The sequence below is a fragment of the Heptranchias perlo genome, chromosome 25 (assembly GCF_035084215.1).
Source record: "Heptranchias perlo isolate sHepPer1 chromosome 25, sHepPer1.hap1, whole genome shotgun sequence".
NCBI classification, from domain to species: domain Eukaryota; kingdom Metazoa; phylum Chordata; class Chondrichthyes; order Hexanchiformes; family Hexanchidae; genus Heptranchias; species Heptranchias perlo.
Window position 1 is genome coordinate 22,495,073 of NC_090349.1, and position 21,903 is coordinate 22,516,975.

General features: G+C 40.4%; 1 protein-coding gene across 1 annotated transcript in view; it reads left to right on the forward strand.

Annotated features, from left to right (window-relative positions):
- aacs (acetoacetyl-CoA synthetase) overlaps positions 1-21,903 on the forward strand; it is a 110,680-nt gene that overhangs the window by 75,134 nt on the left and 13,643 nt on the right. The window contains exons 11-12 of the mRNA XM_068005753.1: positions 4,411-4,475; positions 5,808-5,930. Of these exons, the coding sequence (XP_067861854.1) occupies positions 4,411-4,475; positions 5,808-5,930 (188 nt within the window). The remainder of the gene's footprint in view (positions 1-4,410; positions 4,476-5,807; positions 5,931-21,903) is intronic.

Here is a 21,903-nt window from a genome sequence, read left to right on the forward strand (position 1 = left end):
TTTGACATTTTACCATAGCTTTTTTTTAAAAAAAACAAACGTGTCCTAAAAGTAAATTGTACTACCTTGAGGCAGATTGATTTTTAGCCTGCAGAAGTAGAGCTTTTAGTAGCTGAAGAAATTCTACACGATTGGGCTGAATTTTTCAAAGTTACAGATCTGACTGGAGCATGATACTTTGGTGCAACCTTGGTCAGATAGTTTATATGGATGGCAAAGGTTGCCTCTTATCCCTTTCCATCTATTTTTTACCCTTTCTGCAGTGGATTCCTGATATCATTTTGTTTGCCAATGATAAGGGAAGAATAAAGGGACAATGATTGGGTTTCCTCCCAATACTTTGTTTTCTTTTAAGAAACATTTCAATAAAAGCTATTTTGGAATAAAATGACAATAATACTGGAGTGGAGTACTTGATTCTCGTCATACTAATCTTCAGTATCTTCTAGGTTCCAAGTTACTATCTAAATTTGATCAGCAGAGGGCAAGATCATTCCATTTTTCAGATGAGTATTTTAGCGCTGAAAGAATTGACAGCTTTTTCCAAGCATCTCAAAGCTTTTAAAAAGGTCCAAATCTGAAAACCATTCCCCACCATCCATATTTATAAGATCCAAATATTATGGGGAAATAACATGTCTCTTCTGTACACTTCAATCTTCCACATTTGTGTGTGTGCTGAAAGAAGCTGGAGCACATCAAAAGATAGTCAGTCAATTTTGCATGATCCGTACTGATTTTTTTTTCTTATTGCACAGTTCATTTTGAAGGTACCTTGAAAGCTTGGAGCTAACAGGTGCGACAAAATGGTGTCAAAGTGTGCGACAGGAAGCAGGCTGCCACTGACATATTATTTCATGTGTTAGTGCCATTATGTGGTGGCATAGAATACATTTTGTTCCAAGAAACTTTGGTTTCACCTTTTTGAAATGTGTAAAGCTCGAAATGGTTTTGAGTAGAATATTGTTTTGTCAGTCAAATTATGTTGTTGGAGAAGTTTTTTAAACTACAGTGTAAAGAGCATCCAACCACTTGTATAAGAGTACTTTTGACTAAGACACCAATTTCAATAACATTCCTAATAATTAGCCCAGTTGGAAGCTGGTCCTAATGGAGATATGATGGTGGGTCACAGAAGCAAATTTGTGGGGTTGATGCCAAGATCGCTGTTTGGGTGAGGCCTGGATATAATGAAAGAAAGGTGCTACATAAATGCAAATTCTTTCACAACCTCAGGACCTTCCGAAGCGCCTTACAGTCAATGAAGTACTTTTGATGTGTAGTCACTGTCTTAATGTAGGAAACACGGCAGTCAAGTTATGCACAGCAAGATCATACAAACAGCAATGAAATAAATGACTACATCATCTGTTTTATGTGTTGGTTGATTGTATTGTACTGGACAATTTTCTGATTTTTAAGTAGTCACATATACATAATTCATTTCTTATCAGTTCTGCTTTCTTGCACCTGTAATATAATGAGTCCTCCTCAAGTTATGCCACTGTTCAGATTTTAACTACGACTGACTTTAACACCATTAATGAGGCGTTTGTCATAGAAACAGTAGGTCAGTTACAACTGGAAACGATGGAAGTCTGCTAATTATATGTTTTCCATTCCTGTCAGTATCAAGAGATTTGCTATACTCTGTTACTCAAGTAACCTTGTTATCTTAGAGCATGGCTTTGTTTATATCTGGATAATGGGATGCCGTAATTTTAGTGTTATTAGCAAATTTGACTAGACTGCAACTGTGTTTGGGATCCAGGTTGTTAATGTAAATTAGAAACCACAGGGGTCCAAGCACTAATCATTGTGAAACTCTGTTCAACACTTTCTCTTCAGTCTCTTTCACAAAAGCTCGTTCTCTTGTTCTACCCAGCAGCTTTTAGTTTAATTAGAAGTCTTTTGTGTGGAACTTTTCAAAAAGCGTCTTGAAATCTGAAATAAATGAATGCAGTACCATAATCTGAAGAAGTCAAGTAAGTTTGTCGGGCATGATTTCCCCCTTCTTAATCATTTCTTAAGTTTCTTATTAACTTATTGCTGGACAGGTATTCTATTAGCCTGCCCTGTCGAATAGATTCCATTATTTTACTCGATGGTAGGTTAATCAACCTATAGTTTCCTGAGTCGGATTTCTTGCCTTTTTGTAAATGTAAGCTATAGGTTTGCTTCTCCCCTGACCGGCAGAATCTCTCGAGTGTCCAGTGATTCCTCCAAGACTTTAGACAGTCCAACACACATTTCTTCCCTGTTTTTTCTTTACCACCGTGGGTTATATATCTCATATAGATGCTGCCCTTCTTCCTGCACACTGCTGAGTTGCCAATATCGGCTGTCCACCTGCATACAATGACTAAACTGCTTTGAAATTTTTGGGGCAGGCGTCTAGACTTAAAAGTAATAAGAAACCATCCCTTGAATTGCTCTGCTACCCAAGCACGGGACTGCCCCAAGTGCAGTTAACCTCATTTGCTCTCCCCGTTACTGCTAAATCCCAGATATCAACCTCCAGTCGGTACATCTTGCTTACATATACAGCTTTGAAATTGGTAAAGGATAAAAATTAAACACAACACTCGTTCACCACTGCACTGAAGTATCAGCCTGGATTGTTTACTTAAATCCCTGAAGTGGGGCTTAAACCCACAGCTATCTGACTCTGAGGCAAGAGCAGTATCAGTCAAGCTGACACTTGAAACTTTAACTCTCCTTGTGCTCGTCATTGCATTAGTTGTGCCAGCTGAAACTGTTTTCTATTAAGTAGGCTGCGTTAACTTGCCACATTCTTTTACGTTAAATGCTGTAAGCATTGGGCATATTCTCAGGCAGTCCAATTATAAGTTCACCATCTGTTTTTGTAGTCTGTAAGTAGCATGAGCGATCATGGATGCACACATTTTATTTGCTGGGGCTTTAATCTGCCATGCTGCTAGCTAAAATTATAAAATTCTGTAACTATTTCTTTTCATAAAGTATCAAGACTAAATCAGGTCACTGATTCTTATTTGTGTATTTATTTTGGCCTTGTTGTGAATGAGTGACCTATATAATATCTGACACAAATGGTATGTTAATCAGAATTTAACAGGTTTCTAAAATGGAGTAGAAAAATATGGAATAGCTGAAGATGCATCACTTTTCTCAATTTATTTTGAATATCCTTTTTCCTGTCTTCTGCAAGTATATTTGCATTTTTCTAATGCATTTAGACAAGCAACTATATACTCTTAGTTATACATAGCCTTTTCATCTACTGCCATTTGAAATGATTGATGCCTTGCATTACCAGCTTTCAGCCTACATAGAAAAACAGTTTGACTAAACATCCAGTTCACTTTGTTGTACTACTGAAGGCATGATTTAAAAAAATAAAAAGCTTACTATGGATTTACATTTTAAATAATTTGTTCAAAATATAACTTCTTGGATTATAAATGTTATTAATGTGTATTTTGGTAAAGCATTGGGGGAAAATGTGAAATTATAAAGTATTTGGTGCTTCAGCTCACTTCATGAAAGTGCACATTCTCTACCTACACTAAATATTATCTCCCATCTCCGATTGAAAAAGGTGAGATGAGGCTGTATTGATTAAAGGATGGAATTTATCACCTCTTCCACAAGCATAGCTTTCGAGAACTTGCACTTTTAATGGAATGCAGTAAAATGTTAATGGATGCTTTAGAGTAATATATTAATTTTATGCAAGATTCAAAAGGTAGCAAATAGAACTTAGGCTGATTTTCGATACAATAACATTGTTCTTATTTCGACCAATGAAAAAAGCTTGCTTACTTTTTTACAGCGACTTTCATAGTTTCAGCCTTTATGTTACGAGTTGTGTCTCCTCTGTTTACAGTGAACACTGAGATTACAGTAAACATGATTTGTTTTTTTCCTTGTTACACCACATAGAATAATTGTTGGAATTATATGGCATAGTGGGTTAGTTAGCACACTATTCTTTCACCTGTGAGGATCTGAATTGGTGATGAAGGTCTTCTCTAGTGCAGTCTCTACTCTGAGGGTCCTATAAGAAATGAGTTTTGGCACTCAACCCAGTTCCTAGCAAGTAGGAGTCCACAGCATGGGTTGGTAGTAAATTGGTTAGGTAGGCCACAAGCCATGGTGGTTGTGGGAAAAGAAAATGTGATTGTGGCACAATAAGTGTGCTGTATGGGTACTGGGATTAAGACTCTTTGGAGTAAAGGAGAGGAACTTTAATTGCATCTGATCCATACTTGTTTACTGAGGTTGGGATCCAAAATGTTTACATTTGCAGCACTAAAATCTCATTTTGATGAGTACAAAAAAAAAACTGCAGCCCAAAGCTCAAAAAAAAATGCAAATTATAAGTTAACATTGATTGTCTTTCCTTTTCTCTCTCCTCCCCTTCCCCAGAATTACTATACTTGGGACTGGTGCAAAATGGCTGGCTGTTTTAGAAGAAAAAAATCTGAAACCAGGTAATACTTGCTGTATCTAACAAAATATGTTTAATTTTTTTTGTGACACTAGTTATGGATTTTTACAGGTTTCACTTTTGTGTACATGCCGACTTTGTTACACTAAATTCATTTTTTATTTGAGATTTAAGTTATCTGCGAAGGTTTGTTTTGACATGAACTGCCATAACAATAACTTCTATATTTTAATGTAATTTCAAATGGATTCACTGTCAGTCATATGCAACTATTTGACCCCTTGGAAAATTTACTTGTAGAGGATTATTATCCCTTTGGTCTATAGAAATTGTGTGAAACATTTATAATGTTTCCCTGTGGAATTACTGCAATTCCATCATTAGTGCTACCAACATTTTACACGTTTAAGTTTATGCTAGGCTTTTAACGAATACTTCGCCACAGATCCTCGAGAATTTTTCTGTTGAAATCAAAACCCTTTTGTGCCAATACTTACAAGATTTTAGAGCCTTTTTAAATTGTTTGCTTTCAAAGATCAGTGGTTAGGTTTTGATTTGTTAAATTCCAGAGAATTGGCAGAAAAGCCTATTTCAAAGCAGAAGAACAGGAGAAATGTTACCAATAAGAAAAGGCCATTAGGTTCAAACAAGGCTTTTTTCATAAATCAAAACCATTTTGATTAATTTTTAATAATAAAGGATCTGTGCAGCTAATCATGTAATATTGATGCTTTCAAATGACCGAGTAATTAGTGTCAATTTTGAAAAACTGGGCCAAACTCTCCATGCCCAACTATGAACATATTATGGTTATATTTTTGTCCCTCTATTCAGCACTATTACACTGTCATGATTTTATTTGTTTGTCTGACAAAAGCCTTCAAGTACCAAAGTCTCGCCAATTATACATGTTAACTGATGGAGATCCAGCTGAATTGATCTATTTGTAACATGCCATGTTTCTATAACATATTGTCAGAACTTAGGAATTGCAGTTATTATTGAATACTGTCTCTAAAGCATTATAAAATACTTAATGAACCTTTTATCAGATGGCATAATTGCAAATGGACCTCAATTCTGAAGCTATAGGTATTGTAAATAAAAGAAAATGTCACTTAAGATTGTCATTCCAATGAGACAAATTAGTCAATTTTTAGCGAATTGATATGGAAGAAATTAGTTTAAAAACCAAAATTGCTCAAACATTAAGATAATTTAATGAGTAAATTAATGTAAATATTCAAAAATCTAGTGCTTGAATCCTAACAAAAGTAATATAAATGTTAAATAAAACTTGTGAATGTTATATTTTGGTATAAATGTTAATGGTTCTATCCGAAATCGAGATTTAAGTGAAGGTTTCCTCTTTCAGGTGAAACTCACAGTCTACAGACATTACACACCATTCTGTCAACTGGGTCCCCTCTCAAACCTCTAACTTATGATTATGTCTACAAGCACATCAAGAGCAATATCTTGTTGGGCTCAATCACAGGTGAGATTTCAGGGAATTTGGTGTCATATTTCCATTAGATAGTGCATTTATAACCAGGCACCATTATGTGATGCAGTACATGTCTCAAATGTGTTTCATCCTTGAAGTAACATCCCCATCAAGTCAAGTACATTGGGAAAGAAGTTCATGGGTAGAATACTAATACTGTGTGGCATTCTGTTATGCATAGCAAAGTGATTGATAGAACACAGGCTGATGGCCTAGTTCCCCCTCACAATGAGTTTGCAATCTGAGCTACACAGTCAAAGAGGCATTGATTGGAAACCAAGGGACTTCTTAGCACCAAGATTGCCTGTCTGCCCTGCCAACTGGAATGAAATTTTTCTTTTGGGGTGAGGAGAAAAGAAAACCTAAAAAAGCAATCTCTAATACACTGCCAACTGGATTGATATTTGGGAGAGTTAGAATACTTAAAAAGGAGAACATCTGCTTATATTCTTTTAACTAAATAATATTTTGCCAGATATTAGTTATTAAAAACAAGATGTATTGAGTGGCTAGATACTATAGCTACAGTATTGTAGTATTGGGCTTTTGGATGGGAGGAGATGCAATTTCCTGTCTCTTTCATAGCTCGCATGCAAACTCCTATTTGGGCTTCCCTTGATGAAGATAGCTGGGTTGAGAGTGGGAAGGCAAAACTGTCTTTTAAAGGAAACTTTTTACACACTAAAGCATTCTTTCTGGGGAACTGGACAAGAAGTCAATCATGTGAAAATGCTTCACTACCTGATTGATGAAGTGATGTTATGAATATCAGTCGGGGGAGAGAAAATGGTGAAATTCATAGTGTATGTTGCTGATTTTGTCTGGGTGTATAATTCCTTCTCGTGTCTAATTGGAAGCCAGTCAAATAATGCATTCTAATGAGAAAGTGTTCTAAACTAACGGCATTAAAGACATGACAGAGTTAAATCTACATCTCTTGACATTCTTTCACAAGTTTTACACAGATTATAGTTTACAGGATTTGAGGAAAACTTTTTGCGAATTGGCTAATGTTTGGCTCAGTAGTTTGCTGGGCAGTGTTGCCCACAGAGGTTGTGATTTTCCATTTGTTAGTAGAACAGAGAATGCTCAACTGGCAAGCACTCAAGTTTTACAACTCTCTCCTGGTTCAAGTGATAGAAAGCTACCACAGGGAATGCAGGAAAGTTGGGGAGAGTTTTTTTTACTTGTTCACGGGATATGGGCGTCGCTGGCAAGACCAGCATTTATTGCCCATCCCTAATTGCCCTTGAGAAGGTGGTGGTGAGCCGCCTTCTTGAACCGCTGCAGTCAGTTTAGTGAAGGTTCTCCCAAAATGCTGTTGGGGCGTTCCAAGATTTTGACCCAGCGATGTTGAAGGAACGGCGATATATTTCCAAGCCAGGATGGTGTGTGACTTGGAGGGGAACGTGCAGGTGGCGGTGTTCCCATGTGCATACTGCCCTTGTTAATTCTAGGTGGTACAGGTTGCGGGTTTGGGAGGTGCTGTCGAGGAAGCCTTGGCAAGTTGCTGCAGTGCATCCTGCGGATGGTACGCACTTCAGCCATGGTGCGCCGGTGGTGAAGGGAGTGAATGTTTAGGGTGGAGGTTGGGGTGCCAATCAAGCGGGCTGCTTTGTCCTGGATGGTGTCGAGCTTCTTGAGTGTTGTTGGAGCTGCACTCATCCAGGCAAGTGGAGAGTATTCCATCACACTCCTGACTTGTGCCTTGCAGATGGTGGAAAGGCTTTGGGGAGTCAGGAGGTGAGTCACTCGCCACAGAATACCCAGCCTCTGACCTGCTCTTGTAGCCACAGTATTTATATGGCTGGTCCAGTTAAGTTTCTGGTCATTGGTGACCCCCAGGATGTTGGTGGGGGATTCGGTGATGGTAATACGGTTGAATGTAAGGGGGAGGTGGTTAGATGCTCTGTTGTTGGAGATGGTCATTGCCTGGCACATGTCTGGCGCGAATGTTACTTGCCACTTATGAGCCCAAGCCTGGATGTTGTCCTGGTCTTGCTGCATGCGGGCATGGAATGCTTCATTATCTGAGGGGTTGCGAATGGAACTGAACACTGTGCAATCATCAGCGAACATCCCCATTTCTGACCTATGATGGAGGGAAGGTCATTGATGAAGCAACTGAAGATGGTTGGGCCTAGGTCACTACCCTGAGGAACCCAGGGCTAAGATGATTGGCCTCCAACAACCACTACCATCTTCCTTTGTGCCAGGTATGACTCCAGCCACTGGAGAGTTTTCCCCCTGATTCCCATTGACTTCAATTTTACTAGAGCTCCTTGGTGCCACACTTGGTCAAATGCTGCCTTGATATCAAGGGCAGTCACTCTCGCCTCACCTCTGGAATTCAGCTCTTTTGTCCATGTTTGGACCAAGGCTGTAATGAGGTCTGGAGCCGAATGGTCCTGGCAGAACCCAAACTTGAACATCGGTGAGCAGGTTATTGGTAGTAAGTGCCGACGACACCTTCCATCACTTTGCTGATGATCGAGTGTGGGGGAGGGAGAGATATGCTTCCATAATGAATGTGTTTAGCTGTTTGCTATTTTGAAGGGAAATGAATAGTCTCTGCAGTCTTCGACTGGGACATTCCTTACAGTGTTATTATTTTGCTGCATTGCTATTCATGGATACTCAACATTTTTTCCTCTCCTTCAAGGTTTCAATGAAAATAAAATTTTCGATAGCTTTAGATAGCTCTTCAACCTTGGATGGTTTTGCTTGCTACAATAACCGTGCCTCAGCCTGAAATGGAATGTCAGATGTCGAATATTGATCCATTATTCATACTCAACTGGTGCTTTATTGGTACTCAGCGGGAGTTGGAAAGAACATGTGTGACATTGCAGTGGCAACATTATTTCAAAGAGAATGGCTTTAGTCATATTGTATTGAAGCTACTCCAGATTCATCAGTCAGGAATAAGGCTCAAGTCAGGAGCTTGATGGAATGCTACCTGGTTGGGTGTAGCCACATCAACACTCAAGAAGCTTGACACGTGCAGGTGCAGCAGGCAGTTAGGAAGGCAAATGGTATGTTGGCCTTCATTGCAAGAGGATTTGGGTATAGGAGCAAGGATGTCTTACTGCAGTTATACAAGGCCTTGGTGAGACCACACCTGGAGTATTGTGTGCAGTTTTGGTCTCCTTACCTAAGACAAAGTCAACATCGATTTATGAAAGGGAAATCATGTTTGACAAACCTACTGGAGTTTTTTGAGGATGTAACTGGTAGAATAGATAAGGGAGAACCAGTGGACATGATTTATTTGGATTTTCAGAAGGCCTTTGATAAAGTCCCACATAAGAGGTTAGTGTGCAAAATTAAAGCACATGGGATTGGGGGTAATATACTGCCATGGATTGAAAATTGGTTAACAGACAGGAAACAGAGTGTAGGAATAAATGGGTCTTTTTCGGGTGGCAGGCAGTGACTAGTGGGGTACCGCAGGGATCAGTGCTTGGGCCCCAGCTATTCACAATATATATCAATGATTTGGATGAGGGAACCAAATGTAATATTTCCAAGTTTGCTGATGACACAAAACTAAGTGAGACTGTGAGTTGTGAGGAGGATGCAAAGAGGCTTCAAGGCGATTTAGACAAGTTGAGTGAGTGGACAAATACATGGCAGATGCAGTATAATGTGGATAAATGTGACGTTATCCACTTTGGAAGGAAAGACAGAAAGGCAGAGTATTATTTAAATGGTGATAGATTGGGGAATGTTGATGTACAAAGGGACGTGGGTGTCCTTGTACACCAGTCGCTGAAAGTAAACACGCAGGTGCAGCAAGCAGTTAGGAAGGCAAATGGTATGTTGGCCTTCATTGCAAGAGGATTTGAGTACAAGAGCAAGGATGTCTTACTGCAGTTGTGCAGGGCCTTGGTGAGACCACACGTGGAGTATTGTGTGCAGTTTTGGTCTCCATACCTAAGAAAGGATATACTTGCCATAGAGGGAGTGCAGCAAAGGTTCACCAGACTGATTCCTGGGATGGCAGGACTGTCGTATGAGGAGAGATTGGGTCGACTCGGCCTGTATTCTCTGGAGTTTAGAAGAATGAGAGGGGATCTCATTGAAACATATAAATTTCTGACAAGGCTAGACAGACTGGATGCAGGGAGGATGTTTCCCCTGGCTGGGGGGTCCAGAACGAGGGGTCACAGTCTCAGGATACGGGGTAGGACATTTAGGACTGAGATGAGGAGAAATTTCTTCACTCAGAGGGTGGTGAATCTGTGGAATTCTCTACCACAGAAGGCTGTGGGGGCCAAATCACTGAATATATTTAAGGAGGAGCAAGATAGATTTCTAGGCACAAAAGGCATCAAGGGATATAGGGAGAGAGCGGGAATATGGTATTGAGATAGAGGATCAGCCATGATCATATTGAATGGTGGAGCAGCCTCGAAGGGCCGAATGGCCTACTCTTGCTCCTATTTCCTATGTTTCTATCCAGGACAGAACAGTTCACTTGATCAGTGCTCTTGCCAGTGGGTTCAATATCCACTCCTTCTATCACCAGTGCACTTTGGCTGCAGTATGTACAATCTATGGGATGTAATGCCTCACCAAGGTTACTTTGACACCACCACCTTCTACCGCGGCCTCTACCACTGAGAAGGGCACGAGCAGCAGTGTTGTGGGAATGCCATCACTTCCGAGTTCCCCTCAAGGTCAAAGACAATCCTGACTTATGCTGCAGCTATACAAAAACCCTGGTTAGACCGCACCTGGATTACTGAGAGCAGTTCTCGGCACCGCACCTTCGGAAGGACATATTGGCCTTGGAAGGGAGTGCAGCGTAGGTTTACTAGAATGATACCCGGACTTCAAGGGTTAAGTTACGAAGAGAGATTACACAAATTGGGGTTGTATTCTCTGGAGTTTCGAAGGTTAAGGGGTGATCTGATCGAAGTTTATAAGATATTAAGGGGAACAGATAGGGTGGATAGAGAGAAACTATTTCCGCTGGTTGGGGATTCTAGGAGTAGGGGGCACAGTCTAAAAATTAGAGCCAGACCTTTCAGGAGCGAGATTAGAAAACATTTCTACACACAAAGGATTGTAGAAGTTTGGAACTCTCTTCCGCAAACGGCAATTGAAACCAGCTCAATTGCTAAATTTAAATCTGAGATAGATAGCTTTTTGGCAACCAAAGGTATTAAGGGATATGGGCCAAAGGAGTTAAATCACAGATCAGCCATGATCTTATCAAATGGCGGAGCAGGCACGAGGGGCTGAATGGCCTACTCCTGTTCCTATGTTCCTATGACTTGGACAAGTATTGCTGATCCTTCATCGTCGCTAGGTTCATCCTTGAATTTCCTACCTAACACCATTGCGGACACACCATCAGCACAAAGATTGCCACATCTCGAGAAGGCCCACCACCACCTTCTCAAGACAACTAGGAATGGGTAATAAATGTAGCATTGTCTAAGTGACCCATATCCTGAGAAATTAAAGAATGTTCCTCTTTGCAGACAGGGCCTCATATAACTTGATTGGAAAGCCCTTAATTGTAATAGTTTATTTAAAAAAAAATAAAAATGAATGAAATCTCAGATAATATTACAGGTTATAAAATTTTGCAAACTTCAGTAGAATATCTGGAATCAATACTGCATTTCACTGGGACATAAGCTCTAAAAGGATATTGAGCCAAGCTTTAACTCTTCTGCACCAGCCTTCAGCTGACTGTTCTCATTGTGATGTTGGATTTTGTCCCCTGCAGTAAAGTCATTCCCTAACAATTCCATCAGAGAAGAGGGCCACCAAATTGTATTCATGGAGACAAAAATCTACTCCATATTATCCTCTAATTGTGAAATGCCAGCTACCTATATCCATGGGATACATTGTGAAATATGCTCAGATTTCCCCCTCAAGATTAAGGCCAAAGCCTCCCCATTTATGGAGAGAGCACCAAGACTGTTCTTTCAGCTTCCATTTAGTCACTTGCCAAGTTGTTTGGGCTTAAAGGATTGGCTTTCCTTTAAGATGTGTAGACCTGATTTTATGACCTTGTTAAGAGATAACCAATGTTTTTGAGGGAATTGAGGTGGAGGGAATTGGATAAATACTTCAAGGGAAAAAATTTGCACGGCTATGGGGAAAGAGCAGGCGAGTGGGACTAATTGGGTAGCTCTTTCAAAGAGCCGGCACGATGGACCGAATGGCCTCCTTTTGTGTTGTGCTGTGCTGTACCATACTATGACTATGACATGGTTGCCCTTCAAAAGCACCACCAGACACCTAATAGGCAAAGAGTGGGAGGTAACTTGGAATAATCAGGATGGATGACTTTTTTTTCCCCCACTTTCAAAGTCAGGCTCCTTTTTCAGGAAGTCCAAATTTAGGCAGAGTTCTCAACTACTTCGAGGCTAGAGCTCTGACTGAGAAATCTGATCATTCCGGTTTGCGTGGCTACTTGGTGACGTGTTTTCTGTTCTGCCTTTCAGTATATATTAACATTTAGACCGACAGCAACCTCTCAATTATTTACAAAATGCCTGTTGGCTACTGAGTCCAGACTACTTGAATAGGGTTTTCATGTTTACTTTTATCCAGACAGTTGGTTCCTGAGAGTTTTGCCACCAGACCCAATGAAACAACTTGGACTTTGAACCACTTAGTGACATCAACTTTGCTACATGACTCCTCTAAATCTTCAGCTAGGCTTGTATCTAGGAAAAGTTAGGGATCATTCCCCAGCTCCTTAGTTATCAGGATATTTTTTTTTACAAGGACAATGGTTCTAAATAAGCCTTTTACTTGTGGGAAGCATCAATGGCACAAGTTTCAAAATTCAAAACCGGTGCCTTCATACAGAAGCTCTGACTTTTAGAAATAAAACCAGTATGTGCTGGAACAAAGGCATAAAACTACGGATGCTGGAAATCTGATAAAAACAGAAACTGATGGACACACTCAGCAAGTCAGGCAGCATTTGTGGAGAGAGAAACAGAATCAATGTTTCAGGCCGATGACCCTTCGTCAGAACTGGAAGATGTTAGAAATGAACAGCTTTTAAGCAAGTACAGAGTCAGAGAAAAGGGCAAGAAGGGAACAAAATAGAGAGATTTGTGATAGGGTGGAGGGCAGGGGTGATTAAATGACAAAAGGGATGATGGTGCAAGGCAAATGGAAGAAATAATGAGACAAATATAGAAACAAAAGATGGGTCCACAGGTGGTGTAAATGATTACAGCAGAAGGGGAGGGAAACATGCAAAATCTGGCAGAGGAGAAGGCTCTTGTGGGTTGGGAATGTGGTGGAAGAAAGGCTGGTCGACCCCAGGGGTGTGGACCGTCCTTTCGTCCATGTACTGGTGGAAGTACACAGCAGACCAGTCAGCATCTGAAAGAGTCAGGTGGGTTAACATTTTGTGTAGTTCTTAATCAACGAAATGCTAAACCCATTTGTCTTTCTCAGATGGTGACCAGCCCACTGTGTACACTGATTATTTCCACTGCCATGCACACTTGGAACTTTCTCAACATTCGTTAATGACAGCAAAGTTCCAATGCAGCCTAAGCTTGTGGCATACAAGATCTGCCTCATAGTTTGGAACTTATAGGCATACATTGCAAGGGCTTCCTCCGGACCATGTGCAAGATCCAGGACCAAACAGTCAGATGGATTTATGGCAAAAAGGGAACTGTTGCTGGGAGACCAGGCTCTAGCTTACACTGATCTCTTGCTCAGCAGTTGAAAGGAATGATCAGCCTCACAGTGGGCACATCTCTTTGAGCCAAAGCCTCTCATGTGAGTAGCTTGATTGAACAGTTGATTGAGTGTGCATTGTCATTGAATGTAGAACATGAAGGTGGATGGCACGTCATAAGCCGTTTGGCGTTCGTCCTTCCACCATGCTGAAGGCATATGTTTGCTGTATAGCTGATGAGGAAACTGAGGTTTTGTCTGACAGCTGTGTTACCTGAAGGATGGGTATGAAACCACATGCTGATGCATTCAAGGTTTTATGCCTTTCATGATTGGATTGCAGAGACCTGTTGCTGCTGAAGGTCTGCACCTCTAACTGGAGGAAACTGCATTTGCTGGAGGATGATGTGTGGCCATGATGTGGCCCTGATGTGGCCCAGAGGATGTTTGTAATGCACTGACCCTTTTTTTGGTATGCTGTGCTGCTCATCGTATCGCTTGTGAGGAGTTCCTGGTAACTGCTGTCTGTCCAGCGAGGGTGCAACCTCAGTTGTCATCTAATTACCAAGTGTCTATTTCCTTAGGGGGGGGGGGGGAGAAATGAAGTAAGCAGGGGTCTCTGAGGTTGAGTTGGCTCCAAGGTGACATGACTGGTGATGGAAGATTGGAGCTGAGTCAACCTTCTTTGCCGGAGTTGGTAGTCTGATACCTAAGTCAGACAGTGCTGGGAGCTGGGATTCTTCCCACTCAGCTCCCTGTAAGCCAGTGTCTTAGTAGGTAGGGTGGTCCGAACTGGACAAGTGGTGGGAAGCTTACCATTGCATTGTGCTGATAAACAATGCGATTTTTATCTGGTTGATTTCCAAGATTATCTTTTTTTATCACATTTCAGTGTGCCCCTAAGCCTTGGCTCAAGTCAACTTCCACCTAAATTCTCTGGACTTAAGTGGAGTACGCCCCTGTGGAGAGAGAGAGAGAGAGAGAGAGAGTGCACTTCAGACAGAAACTCTAGCCATATGAATTTCTCAGTACTTGGTTTTAGTTTAGGTTTCCACATGTGTCATACTCCAGTTAACAAAGTAAAACAAAATATTTTTGTGTGTTTATCCGTTTTGCATGCTGCTGTGCTGCATGATGGTGTGTGTGTACACGGAGCATCTGTAAAGCGAGTTCAGAAACTGTTGACTTGAGAGGTATTTTTAATGAAAGCATATGAAAAGTTATGCTTCAGTTGCTGTTCACATCAGGATTGCTGGTACTTAATCAAACAGTCCCCAAACTTTGCCAGATCATCAGAGTTTACTGAAGCTTGAAAAATTACAATTGAAGGCTGGATCCAGATCTAGCGATGACAATATTACAATCTCGTAGGTACTGTTCAGCAGCTCAAAGATATCCTTCATTTTGTATTAGTATGTATTTATTCTTTAAACCAGTTATGGTTAATCTTTGTATATTACTTATGTAATTTAGGTTTGTATTTTACATCTTTTTGGGATTTCTGACTATCAGTCTCTTTTTTAAAAAAAAATTTAAATCCGTTTTGTTTTATCAACTTTGAACTTAAAAATGGCCATCTTAAAATACTCTGTTTAGTGTTATCCTGGAAAATAAAATGAAATGATGTATGGAACACACTATTTTTAGTCTGATCTGTTTATGGCAGATGTCCTATTTATTAATTTATGGGTCGATGGAGAAGGGGTTGCAGCTGCAAATAGATGGTAAAACATAGACAATTAAGCGACATTTTTTCCTAAAGAATATGATAAATCTGAGTATTTCGGAAACCTATCCTATTTGGGTCCCTTTGTTAAATTTGAGGCTATTTTTTCTTGGGTGAATCCCTATAATCTTTTATATTAACTCTTTAAACATTGACATGAGAGGGAATTCCAAGCTACCTGGACCAGCCTGATTTTTTTTTGAGCTTGCATACTCTTGCTGAAACAAACCATAATATTGCATGAATAGCTACTTGAGTGGCAGGAGTATCTTAACAATTTTAATATTAATACTATACACAATTAAAATGTTTATTACATCTATTTGCCTTCTCTTTTCATCCCTTCCCATTCTCTGTTTGTCCCTTGTTGTCTTTCTCTGTTTAATTTTTATTTTTTAACTTTTTTTAAAAACTTTGAATCTTTTCTAACTAAAGCACCCCATTCTCTCTATGTATACCCCTCTTAAAAATAGGTACAAATGCTTTGACTTACTCGATTTTCCCCACATCCCCTGGATCCAACTATCCACTTTCAAAAATAATTGTCCCCTCAATTTTGGCTGGAAAGGGTATTTTTTTTGTAAAGCCAGAAGTCTAAAGATTGGCACATTTATGACCAGACTAATTTTTGATTAATTTGAAACTGCCAATCCTGACTGTACGACAAGCGGTCTTCTTTGCAGTGCCTGGTTGCATCTGGATGATAACTTATCTGCAACATTTGAGGATTAAGAGATGTCACAAGATGGGTTGGGAAGAACCATTTGACCTCCCCTTCCAGAATGCCAAACTAACTGCCTTCCCATTACAAGAACAATTTGCATTTATGTAGGGAAATGTAGAAAAGCACTTCACAGAGGCATAAAGAAAATGGATGCTGAGCCAACAAAGGAAAGATTAGGAGGGGTGACCAAAAGCTTGGTCAAAGAGGTAGATTTTAAGGAGGAGAGGGAAGTGGACAACCAGAGAGGTTTGTGACAGATTTCCATGGAGTGAGACCCAGGTGACTGAAGGCACAGCCACCATTAGATAGACAGCATAAGGGATGCACAAGAGGCTGGAGTCAGAATATCAGAGTTTATGGTGGGGGCATGGGGGAGATGTGATAGGTTTGGTGCAAAGCAAGGTATGAGACCAAGGAGGGATTTAAACCCAAATATGAGTATTTTAAATTTGAGGCTTGGGTAATGGGAGCCAATGTTGGTCAGCAAGGACAGGGGTGATGGACAAGTGGGACTTGGTGTGGGATAGGATATTGGTTTTTGAGTTTTAATGAGCTGAAGTTAATGGAGGGTGGAGGATGGTGGTTGGATTAATCGAGTAACAAAGACGTGACTGAGAGTTTCAGCAGTGGATGGGCAGAGGTGGATTGTGTTAAAGGGTAGCAATAGGCAGTCTCAATGACTGGGTGGATATGGGGTCGGAAATTCAGCTCGACATCAAACAAGATGCTGAGGTTACAAATAATGTTCCTCTTGAGGCAGAGGCTTAGGACGAGGATGGAGTTGGTGGTGAGGATACAGAGTTTTACCAGGGTAGGAGGGAGGGTGAGGACAGTGGCTTCCCAATATTTAGCTGGAGGAAATTATGGCATATCCAAAACTAGATGTCATCGGACCCAGAGAGTGTCATTTGTAACAGCTTCTATCTGTTTCTTAAATGAGTTAAAAGTCCTGACATCAGTCATTCTTCCTGGCAATCCGTTTCAGCTTTTGATCTCTTTTTATAAAGAAACATTTCCTGATATCTGCACTAAACTTGCCTGTCACAACCTTGAACCTGTGCCTCTTTCAATGCTGCCCTGGGATACCTGAAAGTATTTTTTCTGGCTCAGTTTCTTTAACCCATTATGTATCTTGTATATCTCTATAAAGTGAGACGGCTCTTTTTGAGGCAGATGAGCTGAGCTTATTAAATTGTTCATGATGACTTTTCTTTCGAACTTTGCCAATCACCCTGTTTGCTCTCCTCAGCACGGTCGTTAGGGCCTACGTAGCCCTTTAATATTGTAGGAAGAAGAAATGTCTGTAGTACTCACGTTATAGCCTGATCACAGCACTGCACACTTTCAGCTTGGCCTCTGGGGATTTGAGCTTATTGGATTTGGCAGTATAACCCAGCATCTTGTTTGTTTTATTGTGGCTGTGCACTGCTTGGGCATGATGAGCAGCAAGTCCATCAACTCCCCTATATGTCTCAGCTTCCTCCTTGGCAGATTCCATACGACCAATTAGAGTACTAAAGCCTCCTATTTAATTTCCACTGGTTTGGTCAATAGCAAACAAAGTTCAATACAGACAAATTTAAAACAGTACGCATTTATTTATATTTGTCTGTTGAACTTCATTTGCTATTGACCAACCCAGCTGCAAACCTATTATGAGATCTTGGCTGTCTCCTCTGAGTGTACGTCCCTTCCCCCCCCGCCCCCCCCCACCGAGCTTCATGTGATCTGTGAATTAAACTACCTTGCAATGAGATTGTGATGCCAGTTTGTTCACGTATGTGTGGTACGGGAAGAGTCCCAGGACAGACCCATGGTGCACCCCACCCATTATCTCCTTCCACACCCCCCATTGCAACCCAGCTACCCTCTGCTTGCTACTAATCGAGTTACCTTGATACCTGCTGATCATCTTCGTTTGTAAAGGAATCTCTCATTTAAGTATTTTATCAAAGACCTTTTGGAAGTCTGGGTATATGTAATGTTGCTTTTCCCCATCAATTTGGGATGTTTGCTTCTGGGAAAAAAAATTCTGAAGTTAAATCAGGCCAGATCTACCCCCTTCTAAAACTATGTTGGCTGTCATTCATGGAGTTCTTTTTATATAAAGAAAGAAGTTGCATTTATATAGCGCCTTTCACGACCTCGGGATGTCCCAAAGCACTTTTGAAGTGTAGTCATTGTTGTAATGTAGGAAACGTGGCAGCCAATTTGCGCATGGCAAGGTCCCACAAACAGCAATCAGATAATGACCAAATAATCTGTTTTAGTGATGTCGGTGGAGGGATAAATGCTGGCCAGGACACTGGGAGAACTCTGTTGCTCTTCTTTGAATAGTGCCATGGGATCTATTACGTCCACCTGAGAGGGCGGATGGTTCCTCTGTTTAACACCTCATCCGAAAGATGACACCTCCGACAGTGCAGCACTCCCCCAGTATTACCTAGATTATGTGCTCAAGTCTCTGGAGTGGCACTTAAACCAACAGCATTCTGACTCCGAGGTGAAAGTGCTACCCCTGAGCCAAGGCTGACACTTAATGGTACTCTTTTATTGTTTTATTTTTGATTTCATTACTTTTCTGATTATTAAGGTGTGACTAATCGGAGTATAGTTCTAGGTGTTTGGAGAGAATCATTTTTGAATGTGTTCACTACATTTGCCTGGTTTCGGTCTGTTTAAACCTCAGTCAAAATTATGTCAGTGCTTTAAAAATTTCCTCCTTTTGTATTTCTATGTATCCTGTAGTATAGTGCACCTATTCCAAGAGATTTATTGGTTTTCAGCTTATCTCGAACCTCTGTTCACCAATGTCAAATATAGCGCAAATGATGGCTGTTTGGTATATTGTAAGCATTGTCCCCATGTTAAAAAAAACACTTTGGAGAAACTGTCATTTAGTCCATTAACTGAGCTATTCATCATCCTCCTGTTGAACTCTATATAGGCCCCTTGGGGTTTTAACTTTCTCCCTGTTGTATTGGAATCATGTTGTACTTTTATCAGCAGATGCACATTCTTTTCCCATTTTTCCTCCGTATTCCCAACTTTTCTCCTGACCTGCTTTGTATAATCATGTGCCACTCTTTCTCCTTAAGCTTTCCAAATCTTCTTTTCCTAATTTCCCGTTTAATTTTTCTGTTGATCCATGTTAAGCATTTTTATTTACTTTGCCTTTCCTGCGCATGGATATGTAATTGTCCTGAATGTGCAGCATATTGCTTTTGAAGGATGTCTATTTATCATCAACGTTTCAAGGTTTGCGTCAACTAGTAATCTATCCATCCAATTCATGCAAACTGTAAATCTGTCCGCATCTGAAGAGAGAGAAGACAGGCTAATGTTTCGGGTGTATGCACTTTTGTCAGCACTGGAAGGTAAGTGAGTCCTTGACCCGATGAAGGGTCTACACCAGAAACCTTTCTTTTTTCCTTTCAGCTGATTTGTTGTGCGCTTCCAGAATTTTCTGTTTTGATTTCAGATTTCCAGAATTTGCAGCTTATTTTTCTTTTTCTCTCCTACACATAGATAATGTTGCTGTCACATTGTGTCAGGGCTTCATTAAGAATCTTTATTTCCTTCACCCCGTACTCCGCTCTCCGCGCCCCTTCCCCCACACCGCGCCTCTTGCCCCACCCTCCCGCCCCGCGCCCCTCCCCTCCGCCTGCCTTGACATGGGCCCTCTCGTCCAGAGGCTGGGGTGATGATGTGGGAGTAGAGCATGGCAACCAAAGCAACAAGCAGTTGGGGTGGTCTAGGACACATATGAGACACTCGGGGAAGCTAAGGCCACTGTTGGGAAGGAGCAGGTGAATGGTCAGGGGTGGAGTAACGTGCCTTGTCATGGAGCAGGAAGTGGCGTCAGTGGGTCCTGGGTCTTTAATTTGATTGGCTGATAATCGTGCTTATCAAAAGAGGGTAATGCAATAATCATACAATATCTATTGGACCAATTACAATGCTCAAAAAAGATGGCGAGTCACAAAGTATATTTGACATTACGATATATATATAAAAGAACAAAATATGGTTTAGTATTACCTAAACCAAAGTATCATTCAGCGTGCCATTTTGTTCATCTTGCAGCCAAGAGAGAGAGAGATTAAGGCTGAGAAAGAGCAAAGTTCCATCTTATCCACTTTTCTGCTGTCCTATCAGTTGTATCTGATGATGTGTTTCTCTTCAGGGTACTTGACCAATTTTGCCTTGAAGGTATCTAAATTATTTTTCTCTGCAGCCTCCTTTTGGTAAGCTGTTGTAATAACCAATAACCCTCTTAACAAAGTCTTGTCTCCTTTATATCCTGTCTGAAACTATCTTTTCTCAGCTTAAACTCTTATTACCCCATTCTGCTTTTTTATGCAAGTAGTTCTGGCTGATCTTTTACACCTCCGAGCCGTACTTTTTTGAATACCTCAGCTGTGTATCTCCCCCCTAAAGTCTTCTCCTTTCCAATGAGAAGAGTCTCAGATCCTTGAGTCTATTTCCATATGTTTTATCTGCCTAATTTAACTTTATATTTTCTGTCCCTGAGCCAAAGCAATGGTGTGTAAAATATTGGCCAGTTTTCTACTATAACATTTCACAGACTATACTATACAGTGTTACGGAGAAAATTAAGTTCTTCACCTATAGCATAGGGTAAAAGTTGATGTTTTGTTGCAGGAACTGAGACTGTTCATTTAACTCTAAGGCGTGAATAAGTCAGCTGCATCTCTAGACTTCAGTACTGTTTTGTCAATAATTAGTAGTAAAAGATTCCCATGTCACAGAAATGTGGGTCACAGGTTCATTCCCTCTGTGGCAAGCAATCCAATCTGCCAAGATATATGGGGTGGGCTTTGTGAATTTTAACAAGGCTACAAAATGGACTGTTTCACTATGTGGAGAAAATTTACCACTCCTACAAAATGGTGTCTCCAGCATGACACAGTTGACCCCTGAACAGAGAATTTGCAAAATAATTCAAGTCCAGTTAATCTTTCCAGTTTAAAAAAACAGGGAGAAAGGAAAAATACAGGGGTGAGGGATTTAAACTGAACAAAATAAAATCTTTTATCAGTTACAAGAGCTTACTTAACAGCTCAGACAAGCTAGGCTTCTCAAAGCTACAAGATGAATCAACTGGTACATGGCTAAATCTCCTAAAAACTCATTTCATTTTCTGCTGTTAGCTTTAATCACCTTCTGCCATGGCTGATCTCCACCTCCTGGTAATAGGTTGGTCCCTATAAATTCAGGGTAGTAAATTACACTACTAAATCAATGCTTTTTTTCCAGACTTAAATGATTTATGATATTACTTGACAATGTTCTATAATTAAATGAATGCAAAGCTGTTAACAGTACTGGAGCATTGCATTATGTGATTTTCTGAGGCAAATTAAATTAATCATATGGGCCATTTGGAATGTGTTACTTGGGCTGCTGTACAGAAGCAGGGCCTTTCCAGGATATGTGAAGTAGTGAATTCCTTTGTGGGGTAATTAATGCATTTTCAATACACTGATAAATAGTTGTTTTTTTGGCATGCTTGCATTTGTTTTTATAATTTGTGTTAATCATGTTTGCAATCTTTTTGTTACCTCAGAGCAATAATAGTTTCTCCAGGGACCACGGTTTACAAAATTACTACAGGGCTCTTTTTCCTTATTAGGAGATGGGTGCTCAAGCATTACAATGGATACTGTAGATGTGGGGGAAAATAAATTTCCCTTTTATTATACGCAGTACACAGAACATAAGTAATCTGATGGTGTATAGAAGGCTGACGCCACCTTGGCTATGTTTTGATCATTTTCATATCTCTGGAAATTGCTGTCTAGTATACTGATTTTTCA